At 39.8% G+C, this 19560-nt stretch overlaps 1 protein-coding gene across 6 annotated transcripts in view; it reads left to right on the forward strand.

The window, feature by feature from the left end:
* Positions 1–18111, forward strand: part of Tlk (Tousled-like kinase) — a 106128-nt gene extending 88017 nt beyond the window's left edge. For 4 of the 6 annotated variants that reach the window (XM_080268818.1, XM_080268817.1, XM_080268820.1 and 1 more), the window contains 8 exons: positions 3379–3460; positions 4373–4464; positions 5343–5490; positions 6113–6154; positions 8985–9096; positions 12625–12763; positions 13225–13444; positions 14778–18111. In XM_080268818.1, coding sequence (XP_080124944.1) covers positions 3379–3460; positions 4373–4464; positions 5343–5490; positions 6113–6154; positions 8985–9096; positions 12625–12763; positions 13225–13444; positions 14778–15041 — 1099 coding nt within the window. In that variant the 3' untranslated portion in view covers positions 15042–18111. The remainder of the gene's footprint in view (positions 1–3378; positions 3461–4372; positions 4465–5342; positions 5491–6112; positions 6155–8984; positions 9097–12624; positions 12764–13224; positions 13445–14777) is intronic. The other 2 variants (XM_080268819.1, XM_080268821.1) reach the window with 1 other exon arrangement.
* The last annotated feature ends 1449 nt before the right edge of the window (positions 18112–19560 follow it).

A 19560-nucleotide genomic window follows, 5' to 3' on the forward strand; every position in this document is an offset into this window, starting at 1 on the left:
CTAGAGGTGCATAGCAGTTGCTTGTCTGGGGGATACTACACTGTTGAACATCAAGTACTGTCTGTTTTGGGGGAAGGCATGGGATGTTTTTCTCTCTCTCACTCTGATGATGTATTATAGTTGGTTTGTTTTCATCTAATGTACTGGACCACTATCATCTTGAATGTTGTTGTGGTTGCACGAATTCGATGAGCTTTAGTTACGAGGTAGGAAAGAGTCTCCTTGGTTGACAGTCAAATCTGTGCTACAGTCTGACAACATTAGGCCATCAGCTGAACTAGAAGGGGTTAGGGATCATTCTCCAATGGAAACAAACCAGCTTTATCTACTTTGTTGTTGCTAGCTCCATTTGATTTTATTCAGCATATGTTAAAGATATTTTCTTGAATAGTTCACTGAAGGCTGTATCACCCTTCCAATAAGGAGAATGTCTCCAGTGCTGAATAAAATCATCTGGTTGCAGTAAGAATGAAATGCCATACCATATGTAGTGCATCACCAGAATGAAGGGGTTAAACACTGTCAGGCAGCTCACTCTCAGCATATAAAATTGTAAAGTTTTAGCTGGAACAGACGACAGTATTAGTTGGCCAAGTCATAAGAGTTAATGATACAGTGCCAATATTAACACTCATGCTCCTGAGACTTTCAGCTGAATAAACTAATTAGAGTCAGCTCTTATAAAATATTAGAGTTGTCTTGATTGTGAGAGTGAGTCATGTTTTGGCAGTTACCACAAAATGTCACTGTTTTATGTCCTTTTCAAGCAGTGTCTTTTTTGGGGGGAAGGCATGAAGTGTTGATAATGTCATGGTTTAGTACATGTCACAGAGTCTTTCACAGTTTTGTGTGCTTTTGCACTCATTTATCTCAAACATACAGTTTGTGTAAGTTGCTTACATAGAACTTGTATGTTATATGTTTGTTAAAAACAAATACTGTACAGTACAGTAATTTAAGCTACTAACTGATGTTGGAGATGCCTAGTTTTAGTTAAAGGTTATGGCAGTATTGTGATACTGAATTATTTTAAGTCTTTAACTGCAATTCCTTGGATCTTCTCAGGCATTTTGTTCTTGCTAATGCTAGATGACCTAATACAACCAAGGACAGCTCCTAGCAGCTAAAGGAATAATATCAGAATTGAAAGCTTTACAGAGACTTAGATTGTTGCTCAGTGTTTCTTAGTGTAAATAAATAAGCTTTTTCTGTAGATACAGTGTTTACTGAATATAAAGTTCTTTCTCCTCAGTATAAATTGTGAATGGTTTTACTTTTTTGGGAGTAATGCAGTTGCTAGTTGTTCAGTAGTGTGTAAATATTTAACTTGATTCAGGATCTGCCAGATTGTGGCATTAAAGTATCCTCTGGTGTGTAGATGTAACTCTGGAGGTTATTACTTTAGATGGCAATATACTTATTATTTTATATTAATTATGAGATTTATATTAACCCATTGATATCCATAATAAGTTATGCAGTATTAGTACCATTGATATCAGTATTCTTTTTTTTTTCCCCAAAACATTAAACTTGTGCATTTAGTACTTTCAGTGCTAAAGCACTCTTATTTGTTTAGGTGAAAATTGACTGTTTTAGCTGAACATTTTCAAAAGTAGCTAGTGCAGCTAAATTATTGTCAGGGTACAGTAATTTTGCGTAAATGGTTCAGGCGCAAAATCTGAGTCAAAATTAGAGTGCAAGGTGATTGGAGTCAGAGTAGCACCCAGATCACCTCCATCTACACTTTATCCTCTTTTCTTTATATCTGGACTTCATATTGCGGTGAATGTTCACGTGGGAGAATTCATCCATCCATTCATCATCCAATCCTACATTGCCCCATGAGGAGCTTAGGAGCCTGGGGCTGGGCAGTTGGTTTCAACATTTAAGATGAGAGTGACCAGCCTCACTCATCCCCGAGTGGCATTACATGAGCAGTCAACCCCAACCACCCCTTGGATATAAACCTTTACCGGTTCAATCTGACTGGAATGCAATAATTACCCACTAAACCACCAGGTGCCAAAATTTGGCTATATGGTTACCACCCAGCATAGTGCATGGTTTCCTGGTGTACAGGAAACCATTTGGCTCGTCACTCAGTGTAGAGTCACCCAATTACATCCACATAATTAAGTTGTGGGTGTCTAAGTCAGGCCAAAACTATTGTTGCCTCGCAGCAAACACAGTCCAATTGAGTGGGTTAGGTTCTTCTCATTTCTTCTCTTTCAAGCACTGTTACTGATGATGGATGTTTACACCGACTAATAAGTTCTTAAATAATTAGGAATTAGTCAGGGGTGACGGGGAAAGTGGAAGGGATCCGGAGGCACTGTGACAAGATTTCAACAGCTGTCTTTATATTTTTCTCTGAATGAATGTATCAAGTGCTCTGCTAATTGCTGTAGTTTGGCCACTGTTACTATTAAGTTGAATGTCAGGTTTAGAACTTATGCAGTCTTTCCTTGCTTTATGGTATAGTCATAAACAAAAGTTTGCCTAATACTGTATATCACCTACATGTTCCTCAGCTGGCTGATGTTCAGAGGGTGAGAGATTGTTGGTATTTAAGTTGCTGTGCCGATGAGTTGATGGACATGCCCAAAGTGTAACGTAGACACAGTGGAATGTTCAGCAAACTTTTGTGTGTGACTGTACCTTTATTTCTTGGCTGAACCTCCCCTGATCCTTAGGTGGCAGAAAAAATAAATAAATAAAAAGTCATATTGATGATAATGAATGTAATGTGTCTTCCTCCTCAGTTATAAGTGTTGTTTATGTATTATTGATAATGATGATTGTGGTAGGTGGGGGTGCTCACCATCCACTCACTCGATGTAGTGCTGCTCTCGGGTGTCTGCCCTTTCCTCTCCATCCTTCTTTCCTTCCATTCTCTTCTGTCTGTCTTTCCTTCATTCTTTCCTTGTCCTTCTGCCTACGGGTAACTTTACACTCCCTCTTCTGTCTTTCGTTCCTTCATACTTTCCACTTCCTTCAGCCTGTGGGTGACTACACTGAGTGACAAGCCAAATGGTTTCCTGTGCACCAGGAAACCATTTACTACGCTGGGTGGTAACCATATAACCAAATTTTGGCGCCTGGTGGTTTAGTGGGTAATTATTGCGCTCCAGTTGGATTGAGCCGGTGAAGGTTTATATCCAAGGGATGGTTGGGGTTGATTGCTCATGTAATGCCACTCAGGGATGAGTGAGGCTGGTCACTCTCATCTTAAATGTCGGGACCAACTGCCTAGCCCCGGGCTCCTACGCTCCTCATGGGGAAATGTAGGATTGGATGATGGATGAATGGATGGATAATGATGATGAGTGTACTGTATCTTCCCATCAGTTATCATTGTCGTTTTATTTGTTTCAGATTCAACAACCACCCTGTGTTAAATGACCGGTACCTCTTGCTCATGTTATTAGGAAAAGGAGGATTTTCAGAAGTGCACAAGGTTAGTAACAACATACCTGTTGACTTAGCATTATCATACGATTGATAATTGCATGGTAATACAGTGCAGCGTGTAGCTAGTAGTGGTTGATTAATATACCAATATTTTATCGTTTAGTCATATAATGTCGATTGCATCCAGTACTAATTAATTTATTTTACTAATGCCTTTAGTGTAATGTCATTTTGAAAATTCATTCTTGTGATCATAAGTTGATTTTGTTCAACTCTAGGGAAACTTTCCAAAGTACATGAGTCAGCGAAGGCCATACAGTATCTAACCCCCTTCCATGGAAAACTTCTTTCGGTGGATTATGACTAAAACAAAAATTCTGTCCTCTGGCTGAAAAGTTTAACTGTTTTGAAGAAATGCTTTGAGTAGATCCCATAAACTTCCTTGCCACCTCTTCTGTTTGCTTTGGCTATTATATTAGGTAAATTGTGATGATGAAGTATTCCAGCTTCTGCCATCTGTTTTCTATAGTTGTTGAGGGGATTCTTGTCTTACTGAAAAGTTTAGACGTAATCACCATTAACTCCTTCAGTACAGTACAGTGACTTTTTTATTATGTTATTTATTTATTTATTTATTTATTTTTTTGCTACCATTTGATTATTTTCTTCAGCTAAGGCAAACTCTCACAGTGGTTAATTCCTACTACCCAGAGCTTTCATACCAAAGGTTAATAATAAATGTGCCTCGCTAGCCAGAATAGAATAAGATATGCCTAGACTGAAGGGGGTATTGAGATAGTTTCTGACATATACAGCCTAGGAATGTTACTGGAGTTGAGTGGAATTATCTGGTGTTAACCGGAGTCAGGTTGAAAGATGCACCCGAGCTGTTGGAGTTATTACAGTAGTGTAAATCCAGTGTAACGAGGTTGAAGCTAAAATATTTTCTTTCTGACAGGCATTTGACCTCAAGGAGCAGCGGTACGTGGCATGCAAAGTTCACCAGTTGAATAAAGACTGGAAGGATGATAAGAAAGCTAATTATATAAAGTAAGTAAACTGAGGCACACGGCACACATTGAGTTACATAGAGAAACACAGATGAATGGGGCAGTTCTAAAGCATTTTGGTTTTGATATGGATATGTTTGAAATAATTAGGAGGATTTGTACCCTGTGATGATTTGGACATGTTGAATGGAGACAGAGATTGACTAAGGAATTGTACATGAATGAGGAGGAGGGATAGAGGAGAAAATTAAAAAATTAAGGATGAGGTGGAAGGACGGAATGGAGAGGAATGAGGTTGGTGTGGGATGGTGAGAGATTGAGAAAAAGAACAATATGTGAGATTGAGGAGGTGAGGAAAGGATGGAGTAGGAAAGTATACGAATGAGGATGGTGTTGGATGGAGAGAGAGAGATAACCTTCATGATGTCAGCCAGTGGACCTTGGGTAGGGTCAAACACTGAACCTGTGATGTGGGGTAGCAAAACACATCAGGGCCTATATGTAGGCTTTACTCAGCATAAAACTATGATACATCTGAAACAAGCATAATATCTTTAGAATAGGAACGGAACACAGACACTTGTACAACACAATAATCCACAAGTAAAATGTCACTAGACTGTATATTAGAATACACACCTGGCTTGGTTGCCTGCTTCTCCCGAACTGACACCACACCTACAGACTCACTCCCAACTCAACTAGTATACAGTGTTGCTAGACCTAAGCGCCAGCGAATAAGTAACTAGTACGACCAGTTAAATGGTTACATTGTTACAGAGTTAACAACTACAGACAATCATTACAATTATCATTACAACCTCTCAATTGATAGCTTGGACATGAACCCAGTAGACCACAGGAGCTCCCATTTTAAGCAAATTAACCATAGTAACTTTTAACTGTTCTCTGTTTCAGACATGCTATTAGAGAGTACAATATCCAGAAAAAGCTAAACCACCCTCGTATTGTACGGCTCTACGACGTATTTGAGATTGATGCCAACAGCTTCTGCACTGTGCTTGAGTACTGTGATGGTCATGACCTCGACTTCTACTTAAAGCAGGTAGGTGTATACAAGGCACATAGTCCTTGGTGCACCTCTTTGCTTAGTATTGTACTGTATGTATATAATGTGCAATGGATCTTTTTCATAACTAGCAACATCTTCCTCCCTACCCATACAGAAGTTCAGATTTAAGCAGATTGGAATGGAATACATAAAGGAGGGCAGTTTATTGTGGCAGGAGAGATTAATGATGATTGGTGATGAAGAGGTTTTGAAGCATTTTTATTGCAGCCACCCTAGATGAAGGAAACTGGGATTTAGTGTCTGGCAGTAGGTAGATATTTAATGTACTTGTATTATTTTCAGCATCTGTTATCCCTGGGGCTAGGGGAGAGAGAATACTTTATATGCCTTCATATTCTGCCAACCAGCTTGTACTGCCACCTCCCTTGTAGGTGCTCCAAAACGTCAGAATGCTTTGCGTCATCTTGTTATTCCTTCTCCCTAACTCCAGGTTCAGAGTTTTTCACATCTGTGTTGGTTAATTACGTTTGTTTCTCGTAGGAAGTCTTTTTATCATCAATACAGAGGCCTGTCAATAAAAAGATTTTGTACTGTGGTGGAAATATTACCGTAATAAGTTGGAAAAAAATTAGCTGAGTAACATACGAAACGAAAGTTTCAGATGACTTCACCCGTCGTTCGAGGCAGAGGAGCAAAGGTAGGCCCTAATAGTCCATGTAGTTCCAGAATGTTTCGCTTGTTATTGTCTGAAGCTTGCGTATGTTATTAATATGCTCCTCCTCAGTACATGTATCTCTTTGTCATTAATCTTCAGTGAAAAATTAAAACATATGTCATTTATACAGGCAAAGAAAGTTTTTTATGAATTAAAAAAAAAAAATCCAGGATGTCTTCCATTGCCATGTGGGGCAATTCTTCATCTGAGCCAAGCAAATTAGTTCCAGTTACTGTTCCTCCGATTCCTTATACATTGTATGTTATTTGTGCAGTGAATATAATGTATTAATTCATACACATTAACAGTGAAAACTAAAGCCATGTTACTGAAGCGACAAATGAAATGTGTGACAGGAGAAGGAGCACGAAGGGTGAAAGGGGTATGAGTTTTGGTGCCAGGCACATGAGCATTTGATACTATACTTGATTGTTCACAGTTTTACTCCAACTACCCCTGTGATACATAACCTGGGCAATATACCGTATTTGTGTGTTCGTACAAGAGTGGCCATAAATAGTACATGTTATTATTGTGTGTGTATACTGTAGTAGAACTGCACTTTCATGTCAGGTGTATGCAAGCCAGCAGTATAGAATTTAGTATTAAGTATGCAGGTAGGTCAAACAGTGGGTGGCAGGTGAATGAAGTTTTGCTGATCATTGTAAAAAAGTTTACTTAAGCACTGGAAAGGGAATGGAAGGTAGATTGGCACAGGGAAGGAAGGTGGCTGCTGCTATGAAGTGAAGACCATGATACTGAACAGAGGTTTGAGTGTGAAGGCTACTAAAGGTTTGCATGTACTAGTGCCCACATTAACGAATAATCGTGAGTTACTGGTATGGCATGAGAGCGAAAAGTCGTGGGTAAAAACAGTAAAAATAGAATTATTGAGGACTATGTGTGGAGAGTAGAATAGATAGGATAACAAATATCCTATGCTCCTCATGGGGTGACATAGGATTGGATGATGGATGGGTGGAAATAATTTAATTCACAAAAGCTGCAGAGTAATAAAATTTCCTGATAGCAGTATAGAAGTGTGTATGCTTTGGTGGTAAAGGCATCTGGAGAGAAGAGATGTAAAGTGGGGAAAGGGCATATGGGAATGAGTTTGAAAGTGGAAGGTGCAGTAGGCCAAGGTGATGATGGATGGATATGGTAAAAAGTCACAAAATGAGGCATGAAGTTGATGAGGCAAGATCTTTGACCAGAGACTGAGTTATTGGGATGAATTATGTTTAGAGAAGCACCTGTGAAGATTTTGGCACCCCCCTCCCCACCTTTTTTTTTAATTTATAATAATTGACAGATTGACTATCTTGCAGGTATAAGTAGTCATAGTAGTAGTAGTAGTTGTAGCAGCAGATTCATCTGAAATGTGAACTCAGTGGACTTAAGGCTAGTAGCCCATCTCTGAGAGTCCACCAGCCTCCTTTCGGGAGATAAGGAGTTGAAGGATAATTGCATAATTGACCTGTTTACAGTATATTGGCACCGCTGCATGAAGGCATCTCTCTCCAGCATCCAAGTGTATTTGAAGGAGGGAGGGGGGGAGATGTAGACGGTTAAGCCTGTGAGGTGGAGTCAGTTTTCAGGGAGCATGAAGGACGTGAATGGTTAGCCCATTGCACTGGGCATGTTGTAATTCTCCCATTTTGTTACTTTTTCCCGCTTATCTGGATCCTACCGCATCCCATCCTTAGATGGGAAAGACGGGATAGGATGACAATGATTCCTAAGTACCACTTAATGGTAGTGTACTGATGTCTCATTATATTTTCAAATATACATACTAAGTTATATTTGGTGTTCTGTTTCATACTTAGTGTTACTGAAAGTTAAATTTGATTAATATATGATTCAGCAGGCACCATATCCAGAGGTGTCACTGATGTGAGAGAGAAGCTTATTCAGGGTGGGTGTGAGGAAATACTGTAGTGGTGTAGAGCAGTAAAGAGACTTGGAAGTGTCTTTTGTTATTATTATGATGGATGAACACTCAGATTGTATATCAGGCAAAAGGAAAGAAGGATAGAAACTTTCATTTTTGATCGCCTACCTTTCGGGTGGTAGTCTCATTAGTTTGTGAGGAATTCATGAAGGCAAACCCCTCAGTAAGGTGTATAACGTGCAAAATATGTAACTACAGTAAGAAAGTGTTGTTCAGAAGCGTCTCTCAAGCTGGCAAGCATATATAACGAGAATACTGTACAACCCATAGTTTTACATTCCCTTGGCAGCATCCAGTCAATACTAGTATTTAATACCCACTTCAGCCCTAGGATGTACTTTTATTATTAGTTTTTGCAGCTTCCATTTTTTTTTTTTTTTCCAATAGAATTTTAGAACTGAAGGGATTAGCTATAGTCTTCATTTACCCTTCAGTAGACAGGATCATTTCTGTGTGCAGTAAAATTGTCTGGAGGTTGCAGAATCAACTGAAAGTCTTTGTAAAGTTCTTTAGTTATAGTGTGTCTGATAATGTATTAAATATGCTGTCAGTAAAGTATGGTGTGTTACAATAGAAGAATAATGGTGTTGGATGCCTTCATGTGGTGGTACTGGTATAACCAGGAGGCTTAGCTACCTGATGATGCAAATGTCCCCCAAAAGGGAGGTGTGGACTGCAGGAGGCAGACAACTTAACCTTACACTCCACTGGGTCCACACCGAGATGAGCCTGGGATTGAAGCTACTACTACAAGATTACAGTAATATGCTCAGGATCTCAGGGCCCCTCAGTTGCTGTTGTAAATATGCTACTTTTGTGTGGTATTTCTGTAATTGTAACCAAAATCTCACCCTTCAGCACAAGACTATACCGGAGCGAGAAGCCAGATCTGTGATCATGCAGGTAGTGTCTGCGTTAAAGTACCTGAACGAGATCAAGCCACCGATCATCCACTACGACCTCAAGCCAGGTAAGGGAATGTCACCATTTGTTTGTTGACATCTTTAATTAATTATATTTTTGTTATCCATCCTTTAATCTAGGCCAGGGCTGTTAGTTTCCTGCCAGAGGATGTAGGTATGGTGTGGGAAATTTGGGAAACACTGGTCCTTTTCACGTCAGGAATTTTCATACAATAATAACACAGTGATAATAATCAGTGTACAGGTGAGCCAGTCTTTCAACTGGCAAATGAAAGAAACTGGTGAACTAGAGTCACTTTATTTTTATCTATTGGATCATATTTAGATTTGCTTGTGCCCAGGTGTGCAGGAAATAGCCATCTCCACCACTAAGCAAGATGAGTGTTTCATTACTCGTACAGCCACTCATCAAGCATGGGCAAACATTTTGTGCCATTAACCCTTTCGCGTGTGGATAAGTTAATAGTTTTCTGTACCATGACACATCCCCCCCTCCCCCCTACCCCCCTGCCCACTGTGTGCTCCAAAAAAGTGTATTCTTGGCTTATTTTCACCACCCAAACATATTTATTTTGCCACAAAACCCACATATTCCTGTTCATTGATGTTTGTTCTTCATGATAAGAAAAAAAAAAAACTATACAGACGTTAGGGCTGTGTGAATAAACATTCAGGAACATACATCGCACTTCCCAACATCATAAGTCGAATGTTTACTAATCAATCTCTACGTGTTACACCATCATTGGAAAGAGAATTTTATTGGCTTTTGAATGCCGGGGATCCCAGTTTGATATGAGGTATGGTGTTCGAGTAATAAGCGAAAAAGTAAAACCCATTTCCAACAGACACCAGATTTTTTTTTCGGGGAGCTCTAGCGAAAAACTTTTCTTGCCACTGTTATGTTTTTATTTTAGCATCCTATGCAGAATTTCATTGGCTTTCATTTGAGACCACAATGGTGATCCTAGGCCTCCTATTTTTCGAGAAATGTGCAAAAAACTACGGTGTACCCATGCTGTGTCGTTACTAGGACGGTTTCCTGCCGTCCTTTAAGCTATTGCACGTATTTCACCAATTCTTTGTACACTAAATATGCACACTATATGCACATGGTTCACTGTCACTATTTATGTGGTTGAATACTCACATTTGGTGCAGGGTAGAGGCAGTGTAGTTGCTTAGAAACAGTTGCACGATCTTCGTTTGGCCAACGGCTGATAACGAGCAGGAATGCTTCACAGACACCAAATTTCCTATTGCAAACACCAAATCTAATCACAACAGTGCCCAAACACTATACACAAGCACTACTGGCATAGTGAAATAAGTTGCATGGCCGGGATGGGGGTAAGAGTGGAAATTTAAAGGGCCAAACCGCACAGTACAGTACCTCCCCCACTCACAGCTCATTTGGTACTGAATAATCTGTCTGCTGTCTTGCCACTATCGGGACCCACAGTTGCCAAATCCTTATTTTTGACAAGGAGCAGGGAAGCTATGACGCCTCCAAAAATGACGCCGATCGACCAAAAACTTTTTCTGTGACGAAAGTTTTTATGCTTTAATGATAACAAAAGCATCATTGTGTATGGGCGCAGCCACATCCTAATGACGACAAATGCGTCCATCGTGTACGAAGGGGTTAAGAATTTGGAAAAATTGAAAAACTAATTGTGGTTTTTGAAGACGTCTCGAAAGGAATGTTATAGCTCAGGAATTAAATTGGCTATGAGTAGACCATTTATTTGATATCCATCCTTCAAGTATACAATTTGTGTGTTCTCCTGAAAGAGACCATTGTTTTGTTTACCATCCTTTAGTGTTAGAATCCAGTGATATATATATATATATATATATATATATATATATATATATATATATTGCCAGATGTCTTAATTCCTTATACGGGGTGGCCACAAACAAATTGCCTCCACGTCACCCTGTCTCCCGCCATTTCACTGCCCTGCTCCTTATTCACACGCCCACTGTCATATACCTCTTCACTCCATGCCTCCATCTCATCCTTGGCCTTTCCCTCCCTCTCTCCCCCTCCACCTCACTCACGTACACTGTCCTCATCAGTCTCTCACTCTCCATCCTCTCCACATGGCCAAACCACCTCAGTATATTTCTCCTGACGCTTCCTATCACATCCACACCACAATGCTCCTTCACAAATTCATTTGTCACTCTGTCTCTCCATGTGACTCCATAGGCTCCTCTCAGATAACTCATATCCACTGCTCTCACTCTTGACTTGTGTCCCTCCAACAACGTCCAAGCTTCGCTTCCATTCGTTAGAGTTGGTATCACAATACTGTCATGTAATAACTTTTTCACTTCCATGCTCACTTCCCTGTTTCTTATCACTTCCTTCAAGGAACCAGCAACCCCTCTTCTTTGTTGTACCCATTCAGGCATCTCACCCTCCAAACTTCCATCCTTATTCATCACATTACCCAAGTACTTAAACATACTCACATTTTCCATTTCCTTATCATCCAACCTCACTGTACATTCACTGACTTCACCTCGCTCAAAGACCATCACCTTGCTCTTCCCTACATTCACCGCTAGATTCCGTTTCTTACACACACTTCCAAACTCATCCACCAAGCCTTGCAGCTCCCCTTCGTCTTCACTTAACAACACATTATCATCTGCAAACAACAGTACAGGGAGTTTCCAAATACTGCCCTCTCTCATTAGGGCCACTCCAACATCCATATATACACACAGTATATATATACATTATATACAATATGTGTATATATATATATATATATATATATATATATATATATATATACTGTATATATATATATATATATATATATATATATATATATATATATATATATATATATACGGTATATATATATATAGATAGATATGGTACATATGCATAATTTTATTCTTGATAACTCGGGCTGTTATATTGGTCTAGAGAAATCATTTGAATTGGAGGTATTCAATAAAGCCTTCATTAACCCCCTTCACTACCAGGGTTCTCTCATATGCTGAATAAAATTGTGTAGCAGAAGCAAGAATAAAGTATAAATGGCAGATTCAAGGGATCAGATAGACCATTTTTATGTTGTCTGCTCCTTGAATAATATTGTCAATGCTCAGTCTTATGCTAAATTAACGAATAATTTTTGGGATGTCCGAATTGTTAGATATACCTGGTGGTTTAGTAGTCAGAACACCTAATTGGAATGATGGCCTTACGGGGATTTTGTCCTCAAGAAGTGACGGAAGGCCTTGTGATTGTCAAGGGACAAAGACTGCTTGTCTACCTGTAAATTTATGGGACTAAGATAACCTAACCTTGAGGCCCTACACCTTGAAGATGTTAAAATGAGATTGGCTGTATTAGCTTTTCCTGTGGTTCATAGTGACTGGAGGTTTTGCAGTCTTAGTGCCATCAAGGAAAGTATGTTGGTTGTCTGCCCGTAGATTTACTAGACTACAAAAGCCTTGTCTTTGGGCCCTATTATTTGAAGGGATGATGTGGGATTGGCATGTATCTTGTCATGTCATTCATCAACTTATATTCTCTTCATTTTCAGGAAACATCTTGCTGACTGACGGCAACATACTCGGGGAAGTTAAGATCACTGACTTTGGTTTGAGCAAAGTTATGGATGAAGACAGCTACCACCCTGACTATGGGATGGACCTCACCTCTCAGGGGGCTGGCACTTACTGGTATGTACCTCGAGTCCTGAAAGTTGTGGAGTTACCATTCTTTCACCTAAAGTTGGTGGAGATTTTTCATCCTTTTCCAGTGTATTTTATGTAATTTTAGCTCATTCATCTTAACTTTCAGAGATTTTCAGACTTTTACAGTTTGCTTCCCACAACTCAAGAGCAGGTTATGAAAATATTGTGGCTCTCCATCCTGTATGTGGCAATTTCTGACTAGTGTTACATTTAGATGGAAGAGGTGACCGAAACTTAAGTTCTGGAGGTGAACCTTATGTACAATGGGCTTAAGTTGCCCGACTCCTGCAGTCCACCATCCTCCTTTTGAGGTGGTGTTGGTGGGGGGATTGGGAGGGAGTTGAGAAATGTATAACTTGACTGTAGAGCTGCCTGGTTATAGTTGTGTCATCACTTGACATCAGCACCATTATTCCCATGATAATACGTTTCATATTGCATTTCAGGTACCTTCCACCAGAGTGCTTCATTGTGGGGAAGACACCGCCCAAGATCTCTAGTAAAGTAGATGTGTGGTCTGTGGGCGTCATATTCTACCAGTGCCTATATGGAAAGAAGCCGTTCGGCCACAACCAAAGCCAGGCTACAATACTTGAGGAGAATACCATCCTCAAAGCCACAGATGTACAGTTTCCAGCCAAACCCGTTGTCAGCAATGAAGCCAAAGTGAGTGTTGTATGCCGGCTGAGGTTCCATTCCTCCCCAGCAAAAATTTTATTTACCACCTTCTGCAGTTCAGAATAGACTGTTGGACTGTAATTTTTAAGTATTTCTCAGAGTAATGCCTGTGTCTTATTCCAGTTTAAACCTGTTTGCAATGACTATCAGATAGATACTGGGTATATGTGAAGCTACAGAACGTGGTGAAATTTTTTTGCTTATCTGATGGAGCCAGGATTCTGTGGACGTGAATGGTAGTTTGGCCCATTGTATTTGGCAAACTTAGGCTGTCTGGATGTTGCTACTTCTCACCCTGCCCTTGGGTGGGAAAGGAGGTCCGGATGATAATGCAGTGTGATGAAACAAATGCATAGTATTATCATTAATATATTTTAGAAGTTGAAGTTTCTCAGTGTGTCAGTTGTGGTAGTATCAGGCTTGATTGAACACTTCCTCAAAACCAACAAGTTCCTACAAAGTGCTAGTGGTTCAGGAGTAGGCTACATATACTATGAGCACTGTGTGGCTTCTCAAGTTTTTCACAGCTGTGAATGGCATTAGTGTCCCAGACATCCTCATGAAATTTAATGAGGATCGTCAGTTATACCAATCCCCATTTTTATTTGTTGTCTAATCAGTCCTGTTGATTAGATAAATGTTGTCACATGCATGTTCATATGTTATTTGTATGAAGTCATTTACAGTACTGTTCAAATGATTGCGATTAATACCATGATAGAACTGAATTATACTGAGAAGACTGAATACTGTACTCGTAACTCTCGTAACATTATTATTGCAAGTAATAATTAGTTCCCTGATCTTTTCTTTCCAGCAATTTTTCTGTGTATGCTGGTGACTCCTAGTTTATTGAATCTGGGTGGGATCCTTTGCAGTTTATTCTTGTTGCTACCAGATGATTTTAATTAACCTAGGGTATGCATCTCTTGCTGAAAGGGTTTATTGTAGTTGTATCTAACTTCTGTCTGCGGGTGACTCTACACTGAGTGACAAGCCAAATGGTGTCCTGTTCACCAGGTAACCATTTACTACGCTGGGTGGTAACCATATAACTTAACTTTGGTGCCTGGTGGTTTAGTGGGTAAATACGGCACTCCAATTGGATTGAGCCGGTGAAGGTTTATATCCAAGGGATGGTTGGGGTTTATTGCTCACCTAATGCCACTCAGGGATGAGTGAGACTGGTCACTCTCATCTTAAATGTCAGGACCAACTTGCCTATCCCTGGGCTCCTACACTCCTCATGGGGCAACGTAGGATTGGATGATAGATGGATGGATGTAAATAGTATGCTAATGACTCACTTCTCTTTTTTCAGCAATTTATTCGGTGTTGTTTAGCTTATCGGAAGGAAGACCGCAATGATGTGTTGACGCTGTCTTCCAACCCATACCTTTCCCCACCACTACCAAAGAGTGGTCGACAGTCAGCCAGCAGCCAGCAGCAGGCGGCAGCAGCGGCCTCAGCGGTAGCTCAGGCAGCAGCAGCCCAGCAGCAACAGCAGCAGCAGGCTGGCTACCAGCAACCCTTCTCCTCTGGCCTCCTGGGGCTGGCCAACATACACTCCTCCACCAGTTCATAATGACACGCCGCCATGCCCAGCCACCCCCAACCCCGCCCCACCGCCCCGCCCCACTTGCCCCACCGTTACCCCCTACACCACCCTCGCCCTCACTCAGCCTCATGCCCATAGTCCACAACACTGAGGGTGTCTTCCTCCTGTTTCACCAACTGTTGTGTTTTTGGCAGTGATTTGACTTTTGTTCATTTCATTTCTATCAGTGATGTAAATTACCTGTGCAAGTTTTCTAAGCTTTCAGTAGCCATGACAGTAAAATTAAGCTTTACTTTACAATGGATGAAACACTTAGTAGCATTGATAATCTGAATTGGGCTCCAATGAGTTGATATAATAGAAACGTATGCATGATTACTACTGCCAGTATCTGTAGATTTGTTTATAAGCATCCAAAAAGTGGGAACCAGGAGAGTGGGAAGGTGAGTGAGGAGGCAGGAGGCCCCAGCGTGGTGTGAGGGCGGCAGGGACTGGGGTGGCAGACAAGGGCAATGGGGCTGAGGCTCAACACAGCACTAGACTCTCAGTGTTCCTACTTGCTGCCACAACCACATACCAGGAGGACTTTGAACCAGGAGAACCAGTAGTGGAAGTGGTGCCAGTGTGCAGCTGGAAGGTATTCCATGTAGAACAGTTTAAAAAGTGTATGCATATTTATATTTGTATATGTGTATATATATACATACACCATGTATGTATATATATGTGTATATATATAAACAAATTTTATCAAGCCAAAGCTGTGACTAATTAATTACTGAAGTCAAACACTATACATACCAGTTTCCTTTTACTAGAAGCCAGCTTTATGGTACAGAGTGTGATGATGACATGTAAATTGAGTGAGTAACTCTAAAGGTAGGAACACAAACAGTGAGTGTGGTGCTTCATCACTGCAGTGTTCAAGTGTTGCGGGTGAATCGGGCTATGCGGAGGACAGCACTTTTGTTGCTTCCACATCAAGTGGCGACAACGGGTAGGGCGGCCAAGCGAGGCAGATCGCCACTGACCGATGTGATGTGATATTGTGTAGTCGTGCGTGTGACGTGTGGGTGTCTGGCATAGGTTGTGGGAGAGCAGCAGCCAGAAGCCAGGTGTGATATATCTATGAGAGTGAGCTAACAGTAATGGGACATTCAGGAAAAAAAAAAAAAAATGTAAATCTGCATATTAGAACTTTTCATTGGATGTTGCCTTTAAATATAGCAGCTGAATTGTGGCCACTCGGCTGTGGCAGAGTTGAAACTTGAAAAATTGTGGAGACTGTCCTGAAGTATCCTTTGGTCAAAATTTTTTTGTAGACTCATATTCTAAGAATTGTTGAAAGTAACAAGAATACTGTGAAATCAGAAAAGAAATTTGATAGTTATGGATGTTCATAAAGTTTGGTGCTACAGAATCTAAAATGAAATTCAGTTTTATCCTATTTTCTGAAGTTTAAGTGAAGTATCCTAAGAAGGAATCCATTAATTCATTCCTGCGGAAATAGGCTATATACACAAAGCATTACATAGCTCCCACCTTGTTCATGTACATTGTCTATTGATATTCCTCTGTTTACTGATATTCCTCTTCTGCTGCAAGTGCCGTGTATTTATGCAGAACACAGACACACTGCTCCCGTTGTGGTATGAACGGCAGCCCACATAATAGTCTACAGATCACCACAGCTTATATTGATTATATTGTATGTATTTTAATGTCATTTTTAGACATGTGAGATACTACCTAGTTTTATATGTGTTGATTATTTTTCAGTCTTTGGTTGCCCCCGAGATTTTTTTTTTTTTTTTTTTTTTTTTTTTTTTTTTGTGGATAGATTGATTTTGTGGTGGTCAGCTATAAATTTAATTAAAAATCAGTTGGCTGTGTGTCGACTGAGGCCTAATTCGCTAACATAGTCACACAGAGCTGGGGAGATGTTGGGTGTAGATCTTATGTTGGTGTCCCGTACCTGACAATCTGATGTAGGCCAAAAAAGAAAGAAAGAAAAATGATATATGAGTAAGAAATCCACTTTTAAAAAATGTTCACATTTTTAATTTTTATTGTAAAAGAGGCATATGTATGTTTATCAAAGTATGTTATAATTTGAATTTGATAACTGATATACAGTATTGTGAAAGGGTTGAGGCAATTAACATGAAAATAGATGCCTTTTCATCCTGATGTTATGTTCCTAATTATGCCTTGACTATGTGATTGTGTTTGTGTTGTTGCAAAGTTCTGTGTAGGACAATGTTGACAGCCTTATGTAGTGAAAGGCTATTGGCGCAGTATTGCAATAATACTGGACTTCTTGGTACATGGGACTTTGACATGAATTTGTTTAACTTATTTTTTTTTAAATATATATATGTAGTCTGGGAAAATCTGTAGAGGTTACTGTTAGGTTAACTTCTCAGAGGTTGAAAGTGTGCCCCTGTGATGTGGTGTTTTCATATCAGGTGCAAAAAAAAGTTGTGATTGCCATTCTATAGGACATTACTCTGTGGAGGAATCAAATCCACATAGGGAAGTAAAATGAATTTCCATATGTAGTTATAGGTCATCCATCCATTCATCCATCATATAGAATTGGATGATGGATGAATGGATGGGCATAATAATTAATCCATTTGAACAATTCATGGCACTGAAATCAAGATGTACTCTGTTTTTTGTTTCAGTACACCACTTGCCTCACAAGAAGCTGAAGCTCCTGTGACGAACAAAAAAAGAAGAAAAAAAGAGACATTCGTGATTAAACCCAACCTATCTAACCTGTATTACTTGGTCAAGGTAGATTGTACAGTACTTACTCCTCTGAAGGGAAAGGCAGGAAGTGGCATCGAAGTCTCGTGTGAAAATCTCGCCCAGCTCAGATTGTGTACAGGGAGGTACTCATTTGAACTTCCCCCCTTCTTATTTCCTCAGCTCTCACCACTATCAACTATTTTTTTTCTCCCCCTTTTTTGGTTAAAGATTTATACCGCCATTTGGTCTGTTGCCGGCCATTGTGATAGTTATCGCTCTATACTTGTAAAATTCTATCATGTTATGTAAAATGTAATGCATAAATAAACCAATAAAACAACTTGGTCAATTTAAATTCTTGTAGGCCTTAGCACCATGTGAATACCTTATTTGTTTGTATGTTAATGACTTTTTTTCTACTGGATCCTTATACTCTTTTCATGCAAAGCGATTTTGATTTTGGTTTTGTTTAGTTTGGGAATTTGGGTAATAGACTTATTGCACTTTTTACGTTCATTCAGTTCAGTTTGAAGCGTTGGGTATATGTGATGACTGAACACACCTTCACCTCACAAAGAGAAACTGGTAGTCTCATTTAGAAGCTGTACTGTAGTATCAAACAAGACTGGCCGAGTATTTTTCATTTGCTTTTTGTCTCTCAAAATGTACACAAAGGAGACAGGATTTATTTGTGCATGTCCCATCAGTAGATTGAAAGCTTGAGCATTGGAGGGAAAGGTGTTTTCTGTAATGAGGTTTTAGAAGCTCGACATCCAGGTAGAAACGTAGTCCAATACATTATCAGAAACTGACAGTGCCACAGTTGGTTATGTAATGTAAATTATAAACAAAATCAACCAGAGATCCCAAATAATGCAGCTTAGCCATTCACTAATGCACAGGATCAACCCCTACAGCCCAAGGAAGTCTTTCGTTTTTACTCCTGCTGCCAACTGACTGTTTAAATTAGCTTTGGGGAGACCTTTCTTTGTGGAGGAGTTTCCTTGACTCTTGTTTCTAACCCCTTCACTGCGAGAGGTTTTCCAGTAGATGAATACAAATCATCTGGAGGTAGCAACAACTACTCGTAAGATATAAAATGCCATCGTAGTGACGGTTACTGTGAAAAGTAGATTTTCTGGTGAACCTGGACCATTTGCCCCAAGTGTTATGGCCAACTAGTTTACTGTTGAGTCATACTCACTCAATGGCATCCATCTAGTCTTCCACTAATTATAATATGTATGGTAGCAGAGGCAAGATGTCTTATATTCTTCATGATCCTAGGAAATCTGTATATTACAATATAGATGATTAATGTGTGGTTCATTTTTAATAAATATAATGAAATTACTTTCTTTTAGGGTTTGTTTACCATTCATTTGATATACAACTATTATAGGAATTACCAAAATTGATCTCAGTTGTGAAAGAAGTAATTGATTTTGATCTGGATAACTTGCTTATTCTCTACAGTTCATGATATTAATCTTTTGTGTGTACGATACAGAGCAGAAATAACTGATATACCCATGTCAGGCCTGTAGCTGGTACGGTGATTACAAAGCCTAGCAGCAGAGGAGTGAAGGTGCGAGCAGTGAGGAGAATGCTGTAAGAGCTATCATCACTTGGGAGAGTTTCATACAGAGGAGGTAAGTACGGGCAGGTAACTTGAGGTCATCCATCCATACATACATTATTCATATCTTGCCCCATAAGGAGTATAGGGTCCAAAGGCTAGGCTGCACAGTTCAGCTATATTTAGGGCAAGTGTTGTGGTAGGTGGGGG

Source organism: Coenobita brevimanus, chromosome 29 (assembly GCF_032717465.1).
Source record: "Coenobita brevimanus isolate Jiangsu-jjx chromosome 29, ASM3271746v2, whole genome shotgun sequence".
Taxonomy (NCBI): Eukaryota; Metazoa; Arthropoda; class Malacostraca; order Decapoda; family Coenobitidae; genus Coenobita; species Coenobita brevimanus.